At 45.2% G+C, this 18,657-nt stretch overlaps 3 protein-coding genes across 3 annotated transcripts in view; 2 read left to right on the top strand and 1 right to left on the bottom strand.

Moving 5' to 3' along the window:
- lrrc45 (leucine rich repeat containing 45) overlaps window positions 1-3,018 on the top strand; it is a 13,847-nt gene extending 10,829 nt beyond the window's left edge. The window contains exons 16-18 of the mRNA XM_062526525.1: window positions 937-1,110; window positions 1,477-1,624; window positions 1,991-3,018. Of these exons, the coding sequence (XP_062382509.1) occupies window positions 937-1,110; window positions 1,477-1,624; window positions 1,991-2,187 (519 nt within the window). The 3' untranslated portion in view covers window positions 2,188-3,018. The remainder of the gene's footprint in view (window positions 1-936; window positions 1,111-1,476; window positions 1,625-1,990) is intronic.
- A 169-nt stretch (window positions 3,019-3,187) lies between these two features.
- On the top strand, window positions 3,188-13,148 carry rac3b (Rac family small GTPase 3b). Its single transcript, XM_062526633.1, has 6 exons — window positions 3,188-3,330; window positions 5,175-5,246; window positions 5,698-5,815; window positions 6,190-6,252; window positions 6,894-7,053; window positions 11,022-13,148. Exons 1-6 carry the CDS (start codon window positions 3,296-3,298, stop codon window positions 11,150-11,152), a joined length of 579 nt encoding a protein of 192 aa, XP_062382617.1. The 5' UTR covers window positions 3,188-3,295; the 3' UTR covers window positions 11,153-13,148.
- Window positions 13,149-13,597: 449 nt separating this feature from the next.
- The window catches only part of dcxr (dicarbonyl/L-xylulose reductase), a 6,715-nt gene continuing 1,655 nt past the window's right edge, over window positions 13,598-18,657 (bottom strand). The window contains exons 5-8 of the mRNA XM_062525979.1: window positions 18,468-18,610; window positions 16,097-16,161; window positions 14,985-15,102; window positions 13,598-14,162 (exon numbers count right to left, since the gene is read on the bottom strand). Coding sequence (XP_062381963.1) covers window positions 14,059-14,162; window positions 14,985-15,102; window positions 16,097-16,161; window positions 18,468-18,610 — 430 coding nt within the window. The 3' untranslated portion in view covers window positions 13,598-14,058. The remainder of the gene's footprint in view (window positions 14,163-14,984; window positions 15,103-16,096; window positions 16,162-18,467; window positions 18,611-18,657) is intronic.

The following is an 18,657-nucleotide window of genomic DNA, read 5'->3' on the forward strand; positions in this document are numbered from 1 at the left end:
CTCGCATAAATCCTTCTTTGTCGTAACGTGTTGATTCACTAGGTGCAACACCCAACTGGGTCCGTGTAGACACTAATTACATTAACAATAGTGGCACGTTCAAACACACCTGGCTCACCGGAAACAAACAAGCCGCATGTGCAAAGAGCCTATTAACACTTTGATTGGTTCTGAATTGATTATCATGCTCTGTGCAGTTCCTTTGTGTGGAATGTGTTCTGTAAGTTGTAGTTTTTCTGTTCCGTTCATGCGTTCCTCCTCCACAGCAACAGAACGTGAGCAGTCTGGAGGAGAAGCTGCGGGTTCTGCGTCAGGCGCGGGTCGAGGCTCAGCACCTGTGATTGGTTCTGAATAGATTATATGTTCCTCCTCCACAGCAGCAGAACGTGAGCAGTCTGGAGGAGAAGCTGCGGGTTCTGCGTCAGGCTCGGGACGAGGCGCAGCACCTGTGACTGGTTCTGAATAGATTCTATGTTCCTCCTCCACAGCAGCAGAACGTGAGCAGTCTGGAGGAGAAGCTGCGGGTTCTGCGTCAGGCTCGGGACGAGGCGCAGCACCTGTGACTGGTTCTGAATAGATTATAATGTTCCTCCTCCACAGCAGCAGAACGTGAGCAGTCTGGAGGAGAAGCTGCGGGTTCTGCGTCAGGCTCGGGACGAGGCGCAGCACCTGTGACTGGTTCTGAATAGATTATAATGTTCCTCCTCCACAGCAGCAGAACGTGAGCAGTCTGGAGGAGAAGCTGCGGGTTCTGCGTCAGGCTCGGGACGAGGCGCAGCACCTGTGACTGGTTCTGAATAGATTATAATGTTCCTCCTCCACAGCAGCAGAACGTGAGCAGTCTGGAGGAGAAGCTGCGGGTTCTGCGTCAGGCTCGGGACGAGGCGCAGCACCTGTGACTGGTTCTGAATAGATTATAATGTTCCTCCTCCACAGCAGCAGAACGTGAGCAGTCTGGAGGAGAAGCTGCGGGTTCTGCGTCAGGCGCGGGACGAGGCGCAGCACCTGTGCACGCAGCAGAAGCAGAACGTGGCCGACCTGCACGCCAGACTGGGCCAGCAGAGCGTGGAGATGGACACCCTCAAGAGACGCATGGACGACCTGCAGCAGGTGTGGGGGGGGGGGGGGATGGATGGATGGATAGATAGATAGAGGGATGGAAGATAGATAGTTAGATGGATAGATGGATAGATGGATGGATGGTTGGATGGATGGATAGATAGAAAGATAGATAGATAGATGTATAGATAGATAGATAGATGGATAGATAGATAGAGGGATAGAGGAATGGATGGATAAATGCACACATGAATGGATGATGCATGATTGATGCATGGATTTATGGTAGCATGGATAGATAGATGGATATGTATATGAAATTGGTATTTCTCCGCCTACACCTTATAATTGATCTTTCATCCTTTTTTATCTCGTTGTATCTCTCTCTCTCTCTCTCTCTCTCTCTCCCTCTGATAGGATCTGTCCGGTAAGGAGCAGGAGAAGGTGACGGAGGTGTCGCGCGTGCGGGTGGAGCTGCAGGAGCAGATCGGGCACCTGCAGGCCGAGAGGACGGCCCAGGGAGGCCTGAAGGAGAAGATCGCCGCGCTGGAGAGAGAGATCAAAGGTCAGGGGGGCACAACTGGGCCAAACGTTCGCAAACTGTTGTCTGTTTGTCTTGAGTTTTTCCGTGAAACTTTGCAAACACGTTTGCGTTTCCTGTCCATAACACAATTTTACTGTTGATACTGTGTCATGCTGCTATTAGAACTACTGTGGTGAACTTTGTTGACATTGTGGCCTTCGTTGCCATGGTAGTCTTAGCTAGCATTGTTGCTCTCGTTGTAGCAAAGAGTACTCTTTGGTTGTAGTTGTTCAGGTGAACTTTGTTGCCATGGTAGTCTTAGCTGACATTGTTGCTCTTGTCTTAGTTGTTATGGTGATCTTTGTTGACACTGTTACATTGTTGTTCCGTTGGCATGGCGCTGGTCAGTTCTGAGCAGCAACCACCGGGAAGCCCTGCTGGATAAGGAGAGCGAGATCTCGTCGCTGCTGGAGCGCCTGCGCATGCGCGAGGGGGAGATCCAGCGCATGCGCGAGGACGAAGCCCAGAGAGCCAGCGCCCTGCAGAACGCCGTCCTCACCTACGTCCAGGGGTCCTCCATCGGACACTTCAGCCCCAAAAAGTGACATGAACACACACACACACACTATTGCATACACAACTTGCAGATTCAAACATACACACCCCTACCTCCCACAGAGACACATGCACACATCATACACAAACACACACACACACACACACACACACACACAGAGCCACACACGCATACACACCATGCTAACCAACACACACACACACACACACACACACATACACACACACACACACGCACACACACACACACACACATACACCATGCTAACCAATGCAGAGGGCTTTTCATTCTGATATCAGTCTTGACCAAAAAAATAAGACATTTGTCTTCCACTTTGAGACACTGAAATGTTTTGCAAAGCACTTCCAATAAGGTAGCGTTCATCTTAGAGTACTTAGCATCTCTGTTTTGTGCAACAGAACCAAGTTCTGGTCAGCTATTAAATATTATCACTTACAAACCATGTGCAGACTGCAGATGTTTATCATCATCATTATTATTATTATTATGGACGATGCTTTTGGCTTGAGAAATATAAGTGTCAAACTGTGGAACATTACCTCACTAACTTGAGACATTCTATGGTTGGCTATTTTGAGACATGGACATCTACTGTCTGAATTGTTTGAAAACAGGATTATTAATGACATGTTGGAACAGCATCCATCTGTTTTTAAAGCAATAATTTTATGCTCTTTGAGATCAAGGCTGTGATTTGTACCTGTAATTGTGTATGATCTTGTTGGTTGATGAAGCTTGAAGTTTGATACGTTTTTTTAATGGACTTTATTGTTTTACTTTTGTATATTTTTGCACATTTGGGTTTGTAAAACAAAAAATAAAAACTGTTTTCACACATGTCATCTTTCTGCGTCGAATGATAACTGTAAAAGTGAACCTGATAAATAAGGTTGAATTAGATTTATTCTATCACTGTGATGCGATAGCCTATGATGCACTGGCCCTTTAAGGTACTCGTTCTTTCCCGTAGGGTTCGGGGATGCCTGCTATCAAGCCCGCCGCCTCGCGTCAAGCTGGGAGGATACCGACTGCATTTTAAAGCATTAATTTAAAAACGAATTAGGGCCGTGTATCTGAACACAATTCGTTAGTGCGGTGCAAGAAGTGTTTTGAAAATGCAAGCCATAAAATGTGTGGTGGTCGGCGACGGGTAAGTCCTTCCATCTCTCCACTGAAAATGGTCCATTTACGAGGTACCAGGGAGGCGAGCATCTTTTCGGGATTTTATTGCAAGGCTGTACCGCCCTTGTGTGCAGATAGTTTCAGCATTTGGTTGAGAAATTCAACCTAGAAATGTGCAGGTGTAATGGGCGTTTGAACTGATGTGAGACATGTAATGTTTGCAGGATAGCGTTTGTGCACACAAATCAGTCACAAACGTGTGTGGATGTTAGCGAAGCCTGGAAGGAGTGGTCCATAAATCAAACCATCCTTTCCCTAATGCACATTGTAGGACTGCAGTACTCGAATTATTGAACGAATAGTCATTTTCAGTCATAGCAGCCCAAGTAATTGCAATTGTCTAAATGTATAGCTTGATTTTATTAGCCTACATATAGTCTGTGCGTATGATATATCCATCAGTCTCTTGCGAATTTATTACAGGCGAGGCCTAATTCATAAATCATAGAGCATACGATGGATCCGCGTTCGATGAGGGTATACACTCTTATACATTATGCATTTGAGCCGAAGACGGGGGAAAAACGAATGCTGGTGGAATGTGCTGCGGGAGAGAGCAGGATGTGGAGGCTTCATTCCTGACCCACTGTCAGCGCTCTCACCCCGCTGGAGAATGACCCACTGTAGGCTCCCCCTCCCCCTGCCCCTGCCCCTGCCCCGCTGCCATCACTCTCTGCCCCTGGGAGAATGCGTGCGTGCGTGCGCGTGTGTGCGTGTGTGTGTATGTGTGAGTGCAGTCAGTGCACTCGGCACTCGCTGAGCTGTCACTTCATATTCGCCGGCCCATCCCAAGTGGACTAGATGACGATGACGACGATGTGGAGTGTGCGCGCGCCCGCGTGCGTTTGGATGGGGGGGGGGGGCGGGTGCTAGTGTGTGCGTTTAGATGTTTATGCCCCCCCCCCACCCCCTAGGCAGGGAGAATCTGGGACAGAGTCTGTCACCGTCATCTCGAGGCCACGCCGGCCGGCCACCCGATATACGACACACTGGGGCATCACGCTTCGCCTTATGTGTCCGCACGCGCTGCCTGTTGTTCCTTGGCCTACAAAACCAAAGCAACACACATGCTTGTTGTAACCAGATTTCTTAAACCTTTCAAAACACAGCAGTGTGCGCACACACACACACACACACACACACACACACACACACACACACACAGAGAGAGAAAGAGACCACTGCAGTTCATTTAATACTGTGTGGAAACATTGAGGTCATTGCGCTGGTTCCTTGCCTGTAGACACTGTGAATTATTTATCAAGAAAAACACATTTTCAGCAAGGATGAGTTGACGGATGGCGATTATGACTAGGCTGAGTGAGTCTGAAGCAGCTGTCAGTGCTCTGAAAGGATGGAGGGTCCAGAAATCATGGCCTGCTTCAGTCCTTTTAGCGTAAAAGTCATTTCTCTCTCATGGCTGTGGGAAAAGCAGTTGTAATGTCTGGTGTGGAGGACATTAGTAGCCTGTTAGCTTACAAGTCCATTGTACTAGTTTTTGGAAAATAGTTTAGCACTGGAATTGCCTGGTCATATGAATTTCTACCCCAGAGATTGCAAGTCTAGGTCAATGTTTGGCTTTTATGTCTGTCTCTCGGTCACTCTCTTGATCATTCTCTCTCTCTCTATCTCTCTCTCACACACACACACACACACACACTTTCATGCTCTTTCATTTGATTGAATAACACTGTAACACACACTCTCTCTCTCTATGACTCTCTCGTTCTCCCTCACTCTGTCCGTCTCTTATGTCTGTCTTTCTTTCTTCCCTTCTTTCTTTCTTTCTTTCTTTCTTTCTTTCTCTCTCAGGGCTGTGGGAAAAACCTGTCTGCTAATCAGCTACACCACCAATGCCTTCCCAGGAGAGTACATCCCCACAGTGTGAGTGTCCTTCCATCTGATCTCAGGCCTGACAATGTCGTGTCAGCTTCCTCTCATCTGCAGTTGTTTTCTCTCTACAGTAGAGTGATATCAGATCAAGTCTAAAAGCTTTAGACAAAGGTGCTGCTAAATTACTATAACCATAGCCATAACCAAAAGGAGGACTCCTTCCATTTTTAACATACAGTAGGGCCCTGTTGTTCGAGGTCACCAATTGGTATTGGGGGGAGGGGGGGGGGGTGCTGGCTATTGCAGCCAAGTGGCTACAAAGCTATGTTATGGGGCAGGTTTGACACTGTGCTTGTACCTCTGAACAGACTCAAAATGGCATTGCAGACATTACTTTGCATTTTTAATTCAGCTATTGTGACGAAACAGTAGCATGCAGTATATCTCCAACAACAGGGCCCTGTGTCCGTCAGTGATGTTGTGACTGCTGTCCCTCATGCAGGTTCGATAACTACTCTGCCAATGTGATGGTGGATGGAAAGCCCGTCAACTTGGGCTTATGGGACACAGCAGGACAGGAGGACTATGACCGTCTTCGACCCCTGTCTTACCCTCAGACGGTGTGTGTGTGTGAACCTGTGTGTGTGTTTGCGTGCGTGCATGTGTTTGTGTGTGTGTGTGTGTGTGTGTGTGTGTGCTTGCGCTTGTGTGTGTGTGTGTGTGTGTGTGCGCACGCGACTCAGCACTGTCTTACATGTACAGTAGAATATACAGTATATTCGCTTATTACGGGTAGCTGCAACTGAGACTTGATTGATTGCTTATTGATTTTTGCCAATGCTTTTCACTGTAAATATCCCTCTGATTTTCTTTCTTTTTAAAAAAATGCATAGCTTTTTTTAGTCTCCACATCCGTGTAATCACACGTTGTTTCTGATCTCTCGTCAAGATGGCTTTTTTAATATGCTTCTCCTTGTTTCTGATCTCTCGTCAGGATGTCTTTTTAATATGCTTCTCCTTGGTGAGCCCAGCCTCCTTTGAAAACGTCCGAGCAAAGGTTTGTGTTCGCAGCGCTAGTGTTTCATATATTTGACAGAGTGACAGAGAATACCACAATAAAGAGACCACAGAAGTATTGAAGTGACTAAAAATTATGAGAACTGATTTAAGTAGTGGCATTTTTGCTCAGCTACTTCCGTAGAAGCTATTGGAGAAACACTTTGAAGCATTTGAATTTGGTCATCAAATAGATATTTCTGTATCAATACAGTACACCAGAGAATGCACTGTAGACACTGGAGACTGTGTGGCTATGAATCATGGAGATTAATCTGTGATTAAAACCAAAACACAAATCTTGCCATGCAGGGGCACGTTTGTCAAAACCATAGTTGCTTATTAAGTTAACAACTTTGTTAGCTGCAATGCAATTTCCCATTGCCAACCAACTAAGTTGTTAACTAACTAACAGGTTAGCAACTATGGTTTTGGGAAACCCACCCCAGATCTTGCTATTTACTGTCTGTTTCATCATCTATATATCATCTGTATTGTGTAACTAATGATAAATCAGTGTCTGAGTGTCTTGAAATCAGATTTTCAAAAGAACTACAGTGACCAGAAGCCTCATGGCATGACCAGTGACCTCTAACCTGTGACCTCTAACCTTTGACCTCTCCATCTCTCCTCTGTGTGCAGTGGTACCCGGAGGTGCGGCATCACTGCCCCAACACCCCCATCATCCTGGTGGGCACCAAGCTGGACCTGCGGGACGACAAGGACACCATCGAGCGCCTGAGGGACAAGAAGCTCTCACCCATCACCTACCCACAGGGACTCGCCATGGCCCGGGAGATCGGTGAGGAGCGGGGGGAGGAAGAGGAGGGGGGAGGAAGAGGATGGGGGGGGGGGAGGAGAGGAGGAAGAGGAGGGTGGGGAGGAGAAAAGGAAAGAGAGAAAGGACTCACCATGGCCTGAGAGATTGGTGAGGAGTGGGGAGGAAGAGGAGAAGGGAGGGGTGGGGGAGGAAGAGGAGGGGTGAGATGTGGGAAGAGAAGGAAGAGAGGAGGGGCAAGGAGGTGTGGGAAGAGGAGGGTAGGAGGGGGAGAAGGAGAGAGGAGGAAGAGGAGGGTGGGGAGGAAAGGAGGAAGAGGAGGGTGGGGAGGAGAGAGGAGGGTGGGGAGGAGAGGAGGGTGGGGAGGAAAGGAGGAAGAGGAGGGTGGGGAGGAGAGATGGAAGAGGAATATGGGGAGGAAAGGAGGAAGAGGAGGGTGGGGAGAAGAGGAGGGTGGGGAGGAGAGGAGGAGAGAGGAGGAAGAGGAGGATGGGGAGGAAAGGAGGAAGAGGAGGGTGGGGAAGAGAGAAGGAGAGAGGGAAAGGGCTCTCCATGGCCCGGGAGATGGGTCAGGAGGAGAGAGAGAGGGGAGGAAGAGGAAGGCAGAGGGAGGTGTGGTGAAGAGGAAGAGGATGGATGATAGGTGTGGAGGGGAGGAAGAGAGAGAAAAAGGGGGGTGATGAAGATGTACAGTAGATGGCACGAGAGACATTTGCATGGCAAGAAACAGCAGACAAAGAGAGAAATAGAGGGGGGAGAGAAAGCATAAGAGGAAGAGAAGAAAGAGGAGGGGAAGGGAGGGATGAGGAGGAGGAGTGAAAGAAAAAAGCGAGGGATGCAACAGAAAAGGAGATGCATCAGCTGGATGGGTGTGAGATTTCGCTGAGATGCCCGTTTCCTGCTGGAGTAGAAGGCTGCGTGATTAGAGACCTTGTTTTGCCTCATGAAGGAATGCTGAGTCGTGATGTTCACTTGTGCTTACATTTATCTAAGTGACTGGCCTGAAAAACCCTCCACACACACACACACACACACACACACACACACACACACACACACACACACACACACACACACACACACACACACACACTCGTTTATTTCAGAGATTATTCTTCATGTAATGTATGTAAACCTATTGTCCGGGAGTCCTGCAAGTTAAAGCTCAGGGATGAAACAGACAGTGAGCTAATACGAGTGTCAGATGTAGGAATGCACACACACACACACACACACACACACACACACAGACACAGACACACGCACACACACACACACACACACACACTCACACACACACACACATTCACTTACAAACTGATGCATAGACATGTACACATCCATAAACCTATAGACGCTCACACACACACACACACACACAGTTAGAGTGTGTTAAAGTGGGCTGTAGGGTGGACGGTGTCCCCTGGTGAAGGAGGCCTGCTCTGCGCTGCTCTGTCACATGCCCCGGCCGCCTGGCCTGGCGCTGCCCTCGGTTGGCGTGGAAACAGAGGCCCTTTGTCCAGCTGGCCGGAGTCAGTGGAAGCGGGCGCCTGAGAGCAGCGAAACGAAATGGCCAGCAGTCAGCTGGAACAGAAGGGGCCTTTGTAACGGCAAAGTGTGTGTGTGTGTGTGTGTATGTATGGGAGTGTGTGTGTGTGTGTGTGTGTGTGTGTGTGTATGTTCAGTGTGTTTGTTGTGTGAGTGTGTTGTGTGTGTGTGTTTGGGAGGGTGTGTGTGTGTGTTGTGTGTGTGAGTGTGTGCATGTACAGTAGGCCCATGTGTGTTTGCGTGTGTGTGTGTGGATGTGTGTGTGTGTGTGTGTGAAAGAAAGAAAAGAGAGAAAGGATGTGTGTGTATGTATGTAAGTGTGGGAGAGACAGAGTGTGAAAGAGAGACATAGATATTGAGTGGATTAAGTGTGTTTGTTTATGGAGGACGGAGAGAGACAGAGACAGTTAAGGAAAATAATGAAGTGCTGTGAAGGCTGTGTGGTGCCAGTGGACGACCGAAACATAGTGGGAGGGAATATGTGCATGTGTGTGCATGAGTGTGTGCATGAGTGTGTGTGTGCTTGTGTGTGTGTGTGTGTGTGTGTGTGTGTGTGGGTGTGTATGCGTGTTCATGTGTGTGTACTGTATGTGTGTGTGTGTGTGTGTGTGTATGAGAAAATGAGAAGGAAAGAGAGGAACATTTGTAGTGAGATGACTGTGTGTGTGAGAGTATGCATTTACAGAATGGTTTCTGAGTTAGAATGTTTTTATAGACCTTTTGCATACAATGAATCCTTCCATTGTCCAGTTGACCATTATCAGGGTCGGCTCCATCCATAACGGATGTTATTAACGTTTCTACACCAGCACTCTCTCCTTTCCTGTGTCCTGTTTGACCAGTAAAGCTGTGGTATTTCCCTGCAGGACCGTCCTAGTCTTTCATAGCTAAAGTACTATGTGTACCCTTTGAATAACGCGCGGTGATCTCTATTGAGAGAGAGAGCGAGAGAGAGAGAGAGAGAGAGAGAGAGAGAGAGAGAGAGAGGGAGACAGAGATCATGGTAGATAGAGAGCTTTATTAATCCCCAAATAAAAGGGGATGCTAGTTTGCGAGCAGTAACAGCAGACAGCAGCAAGACACTGACAGTACAGCAGCTCAATGTACAGTACAACACTTGGGATTGCTCTGATTTTTTTTTGCCTACTTGTGTTGACACTTTTTTGTTGTTGTTAGAGAAATGTGTTTGTCTTCATCTCATGTACAGTAATGTTGCATCATCTCTGCTGCAGGGCTCTGTGCAGCATAGAGAAATCAGGCTGCTATCTTGCCACCCTAGTCACTGTGCGTTGTCTCCTTCAAGTCTGATGGCTATAGCCTATCTATAATATACAATACAAACATGTGTTTTTTTTCTGTACATACAATGCAAACATGCATATTCTAAATATAATATCCAATACAAACATATATTGTTTCTAGTGTTTGTAGTGCTGAAAGGTAGAACAAAGTGTACATTATAAATTTCTTCAGCTATTAGGTTAATACAGGGGGGCAGTTAGTATGATACTAATATGGGTTTGTTTCTTCAGACTTGAATAAAACACTGTCCTGCAGTTTACACACAATACGGCTACTGTAACACACAGGAAATTACTGTTTATCTTTTACAGTACACTGTAGTGTTGAAAGGTATAGAATGTTTCATGGTTAAGAGATTCTCGTATCTTTGCTGAAACACAGGTGACAAAGAAATTTATATATTATCATGATTAACTTCACTTGTGTGCGTCAAAGTTATAATCCACAGATTCATATATGTATGTTCAAAGTTATTCCACAGAAACATAGAAGTGTCTCACAGGAAAGCTATGCACCTGCAAAGATAAGAAACTGGGGATGGCGAGAGGATGAATTTAGGGAGGTTTCGACCGAAGGTCATGCTGACTTGTTTTGCTCTGCTTGTTTAATAAAACCTGACAACATGGAAAACAGTCTTCCATGAAGAGAGGGCCAAGTGCAGTGAGTTCAGCTCAGCTTCAGCACTACATCAGACAGTACTACTCCCTAGAGGACTCTTATTATGTAAACCTTCAGTTTTCAAATCTGAAATCAGAAACACACTGTAAAACAGATGGATGTAAAAAAGTAATATAGCCTATATTAAGCAAAATTGAAGATAAAAAAAACAATGTAGGCTACCTCTCACGGTCCATCTGCAAGACCTTGACGGCCCACTCTTTGGGAAACACTGCTATAGAGGCTATATAGAATAATAGCCATCTTGCTTTGTGTGTGTGTGTGTGTGTGTGTGGTCACTAACCACAGATGGGTCAAATGCAGAGCAAAAGTTACGGTGTGTGTGTGTGTGTATCACATGATTTACATTTACGTTTATGTTAATGTGTACAATGTGTGTGTGTGTGTGTATCACATGATTTACATTTACGTTTATGTTAACGTGTACAATGTGTGTGTGTGTGTGTGTGTGTGTGTGTGTGCAGGGGCAGTGAAGTACCTGGAGTGCTCTGCGCTGACCCAGCGCGGGCTCAAGACGGTGTTCGACGAGGCCATCCGCGCCGTGCTGTGCCCGCCGCCCGTGAAGAAGCGCGGCCGCAGGTGCACGCTCTTCTGAGAGCCCCGGCCGCCCGCCCGCCCGGCCGTACCCGCCGCCCACCTCACACCGCCACACATCTGCCGACCGTCGTCATGACAAACACCGGTGTGCCACCCCAGAACTACCACTACCACTACCACTACCACCACCCCAAACAACAACAACCACAACAACAGCAGCATCACCAAGAACAACAACAACAACAACAACAACAACAACAACAACAACAAAAACGCCACCACAGAGTACCAACTCTTATTGCGGGATGGGATTTGTCAGTGTGCAGACACAGTTGTAGTCTTGGTTGGGAGGGGGTAGGCGTGTTTTTTTTATTTTGTTCTGTTTTGTTCTATTTTGGTGAACTTGTGCTTGAGATTGGAGATATATTTTTTTTGTTTCATTATTTTTTTTCAAAGCAGTTGCTACAATGAGTCTTGTGAACACAGATAAAAGAAGGGAGAGAGAGAGAGAACAAAAAAAGACTGAAAAGAAGAAACCAATACATCAGTCTGCTGAGAGTAAGGAATATAGTGTCTTGTGGTATTGGATGTTTTTTTAAAATAACTCACATTCCTGAAATAATCTGTTTTTATAGGGATATATTGGTGAAAATTGCTGTCTGAAACTGTAGTAGGCCTAGTTATTTCAGAGAGTGTGTATCCGTCTGGAATGCCTAATTAGATATGAGAGCACCCTCTTCCTGAAAGCAGCAAGAGAGTTCTGACTCCAGACTTGATCCGGCTCGGTTCGGGCCCAAATATGGCACAGATCTGGTGTGGAAATGCCGGATAAATGCCAGAAGTGGGCCAGAATAGGGCCACATCTTGTCTTGGAGAATCAGCTGTTCTCCGGGTTAGCACATCAGAATGCAGTAGAGTGTGAAATTCTGACGCACCACCATTCCTGTCGCCGCTGTCTTTTTTTTTTTGTCTTTTCAGAAACTGTGAAGCTATTTCTCGTTTTCCTTGTATCTGTTTTCCACATAATGTGCATCAGTAGCCTAAAAAATAGGAGGTTTATCTTTCACACAGTTAAATGAGAGTATGGCTCCACTGAATCCAGCCACGAGATTCTGTGAGAGCAATCCCAAAGGGGATATTTTCAGAATTGCACAATTTGTCAATTTTCCAGAATTTTCCAGAATCCATTTTTCCTTGACAAGGACGGATGAGTTTTAAAAAGCCCTCATTTTAATGGCTACATTGATTAAAAATGTATCGACCAGCAACCTGGTCTTCTTCAAGACTTAAAGGAGAACTCCAGCAATTTTTTCACAGAGAGCTGTTTCTCGAGGTCACGAGTACTATTGGTACGAGTAAAAAAAACAAAAAAAAAAACATCGGTGCTACCTAGCTCACTGCTTCAGCCAGCAGATTGAGCAGCCAGGCAGCTACAGTGCTACACTTTGGGGGCATTTTTAAAATCATGTCTCGTTTTTTTTTGTCGTACGAACAGTAGTCGATGACCTCAAGAAACGGCAGTTTGTCCTCTCCTGTTGGCAACGTGTGATAAGTGACCGCCGTGACACGAGCTCGTCACCTGGTGCTTCGCTCTGTAGTGTCCTCTGACGGACACACTCTGACCTCCCGACGTATTTAAATAGTGTTTGCATGGATTGTCCAGCAACGTCATCATGAAGTGTGTGTGTGTGTGTGTGTGTGTGTGTGTGTGTGTGTGTGTGCACGTGTGTGAGAATATTTTTATGTGCGTGTATGTTGTGTGTGAATATGAGTGCATGTCTGTGTATGGGTATGTGTGTGTGGGTGTGTGTGTATGTATGTATATTTGTGATATGTTTTTGTATGAATGCAATGCATGTGTGTGTTTGTAAAATGTTATTAATATGAGTGTGAGTGCATGTAAGTTTGTGTGTGTGTGTGTGTGAGAGAGAGAGATTGTTACATGGTGTTTTGAATCACCCTTGCTACCACAGTATGTTGTATAGGTGCCATGACATGACATTTGATAATTACACTTAATGTAACTTTGTAAATATATCTTCAAATAAAAAATCAGAATGTCAGTATTGTCTGTGGTCTGTCATACATGGAATTCCTGTCTTTGCAAGTATTATCATGTTACTTATGTTCACTTTCAAAACCATTCATGTGGACCAATCAAAGGTTTTTTCCTTTATCCTGAGACTAGTTGCAGTGCAGCGCCCTCTGCAGGTGATGGACAGCATTGCCATTACCTTGAAATTGGAGACAAATCCTTGTTGGCATGGCAACTGAAGTCAAGCCAGGTCAGCGTAGTTTCAGGCTTGGCCGCAAGCTAATGGTAGACGAGGTCCTGCCTGCATATTTCACTATGACACAGGAATCGCTAAATATAGTTTCTGTTTCCACACAGACAAGCAGGTCCCCTTCTGATTCCCTATGCTGGATTTAGCAGAAAGGTCTCACAGCGGCAAGACCGCATAGTATATATAGTGTAAACAAGGTAAATTAAAAATACACTAAATTAACCGCTTGCTATGGCTTTATTCACATCAGGTTGGACACAAAGGATTATTCTCACAGTTCACAGAGGGTACTCATGTTAATAGGTGGAATGTTGATGAACTCAAATCTGTTTAGGGCATGAGATGATTTGTAGCCTATTAAGGACATTAGGCTATTACATGGGCAGTGTAGCGAAGCTCTTAATTAATGTGAGTAAAAAATGTATTACAAAATCAATCAACTAGCAACTGTCAATCACATCAACACTATCAACATTACCATCATAACATGGGTGGCTTAGAGCAGCACAGCAGCACATTGTGTCAGTAACAAATTGTATCAGTAGCATATGAATTGAGCATACTGTACGTGCCAAATGTGCGGCAGATTTCTTCAACGGACATGAACCATCCATGAAACCATGTCCACTCCACTCGGACCACAGGAACCACTGCTGTACGTCCCAGACAGGATGTGAGGTCAGCAGGCCAGGAAGCCTCCGTCCACCGGCAGAGTCACGCCATTGGTCATGGCACTCTTGTCACTGAGGAGGAAGAGGATGGAGTTCACCACGTCCTCCACCTCTGTGGAACACAGGAAGAGCCAACGTTACCACAGCCATGTTAAAGCAACACTAAAGCACTCAGTTCTAAAGCGCTAATTTCCCGCATATAAGCCGCATTGTGTATAAGCCGCAGGACAGTGTTTTATGCAAGTTGAAAGAAACAAAACCATATTAACACCATATTAACTGCCCCCCCTGTATTAACCTCATAGCTGAAGAAATTTAGCAAAACTAGTGTATAAGCTGCAGCTAATAGTCGTGAAATTACGGGTAAAGCTCTACAAACTACATAGTGCCGATATAGGGCCGTGAAGCAAACCGAGAAGTGCCGTTCACCCTGTTACAAGTTGATGAACCACTGAAATGATTTTGGAAACATTATTTTTTAGGTACAAAAAACTCTTTAGTGTTGCTTTTAAGCCCCAATATAAGTCAAACAGATCGAGTCAGTAATTTGGGCCTGACCTAACACAACACGGTCTCTACAACACATACTGTATCACGGTCCCACATTATCTTGAAGGCATACAGATGCATAGTGCCCTCTCCGACACGCTGGATAACCGTTTAAATATGTCACTTGAAGGTTAGAAGTTTGAGTTATTTTCGTACACCGAGTAAGGATCAAAATATGTGTTTTTAAAAAGCAGTGGTGTGAGGGGGAAAAAAACAAGAGTGACCTAGAGTTGAGGCCAAGTGTGTGTTTTGGCACGCAGGTTCACATTCCCTCTAAGTGATGCCCGGCTTCACAACAGTCTGGTGTGTAGTTAAACACTCCCTAAAAGTACACACAGCACCTCCGTGCTTGGACCGAGAGCCGGGCAGCAAGGCTGCTGCTGACCTGCAAATTTGCCCAGCGGGATCCGTGAAGTCATGGCCTTGGCCTTCCCCGGGTCGCTCCAGCCGATCCGGCCCAAATCCGTCATGACGACCGTCGGGTTGACGGAATTCACGCGGATCTGTCCCCGACAGAAAAACAATAAGCGAGTAGTTTAGCGAGCAGACGGTGGACGCGTTCGCGTCTCTGATGTCTGTTTTTTTAAAAAAAAAAAATGTTAAGCTTCATCGTGCCCCATCTGTTGCTAGTGCTTTTTGGCTCGGGGTTGGCACAATGTTGGCACAGAGGCGGGTACACTCTCTCCACAGCCTGCTGTCAGCACTGCCACACTGGTAATACCGTCAGTATTCAAATCTTAAATCTTTCTTGGACATTTAAACATTTAAAATGTCCAAAAAAATTAAAAAAAACAGTGACACAGATAAGTAATCCCTGAGGGGAGAAGAGAATGTGTAAACATGAGAGAGAGAGAGAGAGAGGGAGAGAGAGAGAGAGAGAGAGGAACGGCCGCAGATGAGAAGAGGATGTGTAAACATGGCCATTATTTAACGCAGAGCAGGCAGAGATGGACAGCATCTGCTCTCCCATTTGGCTGGGCGGAGGGATACAGTGATTACAAATGAATGTCACTGTAAAGAATTCTCTTTGAGCTGGCGTCAAGAGACAGGGGTGGTCTCATAACTCACAACAACAACAACAACAAAAACATCGACAACAACAACAATAGCAGAAAATCAGGGAGATTAACATGCCAGTCATATCTTTTAACTGATGTAAAATTACTTTGCCAAGATTACTGCTTCTTATCATGGCTTCAGCAAACTTCTGGTTTCAAAATGAGACTTATGGTGTGAATGAACACACACACACACACACACACACACACACACACACACACACACACACACACACACACACACACACACACACACACACACACACACACACACACACACACACACACACACACACACACACACACACACACACACACACACACACACACACACACACACACACACACACACACACACACACACACACACACAAATCGATCCTACCTAACCACCCGTATGCTTCACAAATAATGAACAGCACCACAGTGGGCATGTCACCTGATAAGGTCCTAGTTCCAGGGCCATCGTTTTAGTGAGCATATCCAGAGCACCTTTGGTTGCACCTACACAACACACATCAAACATGCATTTTACCACCAACAGAGAACAATCAACAATAACAACAATAAATATAGAGCACCTTTGGTTGCACCTACACAACACACATCAAACATGCATTTTACCACCAACAGAGAACAATCAACAATAACAACAATAAATATAGAGCACCTTTGGTTGCACCTACACAACACACATCAAACATGCATTTTACCACCAACAGAGAACAATCAACAATAACAACAATAAATATAGAGCACCTTTGGTTGCACCTACACAACACACATTAAACATGCATTTTACCACCAACAAATCGAGGGTTGAGAACCAAAGGGGCGTAAGTGACATTTCACCAACTTTACAGGAGAGCCAAAACAAATCTAACTGCTTCTATATGTTCACAGTTAAAGACCTTTGGTTCTTGTTCAATAACGTTATATTTATAAATATTTTACTTCTATAATTTGTCAGTTAGAAAGAGCTCGTCAAGAGCTTTCAGGTGATATGTATAACTCAATTTTGACCAAAATGTCGCCCCTTTGGTTCTCAGCCCTCGATATAACAATCAACAATAACAACAATAAAACAATTTGTTTAATTTGAGAAGACTGGTCTATTTGATTTGAACGTGTGTGCCACTATCACATCTGGTGTAGCCAGTTTCATGGATTATAATAGTTACGGTTATTACTATTTATCAGACACCTCTGTCCAAATCGACATTGAAAGCTAATTGTTGCACCAGAGGCTACGTCAATGTAACGCTTTAGTTACGAACCCGTTGTAGCTCATTGACAATTTGTGTGAAATGTTTTAAACAAAAAGACGTTTGTCGATTCATCGCATTCTTGTCATTGTTTGATTGAGGAGCACAGCTACGTCTCCCCACCCTGTGCATACCACAGCCCCATTGTTACCTTGAGAAAGCATCTCAAGAATGAGCTCTAGGCCTATATTATGGACAATTCATTTCACTCAATTAACCTTATTTTGTTATGGTTTTGAAATGTTGAAAATGTGCATAATAAAATAGATTAGGTATCACAAATCAGCCATGATCATACTCACTTTCATGTCAACTCTTCTGACAATCCATAAAACCTGATCTTTATTTGATTGTGCAAGTTTGATGTAATTGGGTGCTGTGTGAGACATATTCTGAGGGAAGTCTGGCCCAGAAAGCCTATCTTGTGCCAGATGGCTGAAAGACCTGTCTAATTTTCCACTCGAAATACTCTAGTTGACCTCCATAGTCTCGTCCTGGACCAAAAATCTTATTTCAAAACCCATTTTTGTTTATAGAATCGAACAGCCTTTCCAAATGTGTGGTTCATATTTTAGTGATCCAGCCCTTTTTACATTTTATCACCTCTCAATAGTTAGTTCTGTCTTATTTTGCTCGGTCTGTGTTCCCTTACAAAAATGAAATGTTTGCGGCAGATTTGCAACAAACGTGTGGGTGATTTGTGGGAAACAAATGAGTTCACTAAAACATATTGCCAGAAGTTTGCCAATGTGGGCCGCTAGAGGCAAACTTCCAGCTAAGTTCTGGCAACAATGAGAAGTTTGCTTCTAGTGACAAATGTGTTTGCCAGTGATTTTCCACCACACTTCGCCAATCATTTCTGGTGACAAACCTAGTTTGCATGTGACATTGCTGCAAATTTGCTGCAACATGGGCATAATATAACCGCAACTGTTTGCCAGAAACGTTATTTGTGTGAAAATATGATCTTTGCAGCAACTGTTTGCCAGAAACCTGACATTTCTGTAAGGGTTGCCTTCCAAGTCATCTTAGAATTAGCATAACATAACAAAAATGTATTCATCTGAATATACAGTAATTTCCTGTGCATTAGCTGCATTGTGTATAAGCCGCAGGACAGTGTTTTATGCAAGTTAAAAGAAACAAAACCATATTAATTACACTGCCCTGGTGTATTAACCTCATAGCAGAAGGAACTTTGCAATCAGTGTATAAGTACTCCTGTCCTTCCTATTGCTCATTCAGGAGACTCTGAGGATTCTGAGGAAGACGCAGTGCGTCGAAACGTCAGTCTTTTGTGCACCACAATAAAAAGTTATTTAGTAATCTGAGTGCTCCGGTCATCTCTGGGTGAGTCTATTAGAAGTAGCCCAGCCAGCGTTTCTGCTCATTCAGGAGAGTTGACTTTTTCATTTTAGGCCTACGTGATCATGTCCCATTGATTGTCATGAACATCATGTGTCTCTCCTCATCCCTGCTCTAAGTGGAGACTTGAGGTGACGTGAAGTGAGAGTTTGTGGTGTTTCGGCGTTCTGTCGTTCTCACAGTAAACGGAGTGGTCTCGCAGGGCACACTGGGACGCCTGGCTGGAAACGTTCACGATGGAGCCGCCGCCGCCCCGCGCCTTCATTCCTCGAGCGACGATCTGCAAGAACACGATCCCATTGGCCATGAGCAATGATGAGGCACTCGCCCTCTGATGGTCTCTCTATCATCTCATTTCACTGCACTCACA

The sequence above is a fragment of the Sardina pilchardus genome, chromosome 22 (genome assembly GCF_963854185.1).
Source record: "Sardina pilchardus chromosome 22, fSarPil1.1, whole genome shotgun sequence".
Lineage (NCBI taxonomy): Eukaryota > Metazoa > Chordata > Actinopteri > Clupeiformes > Clupeidae > Sardina > Sardina pilchardus.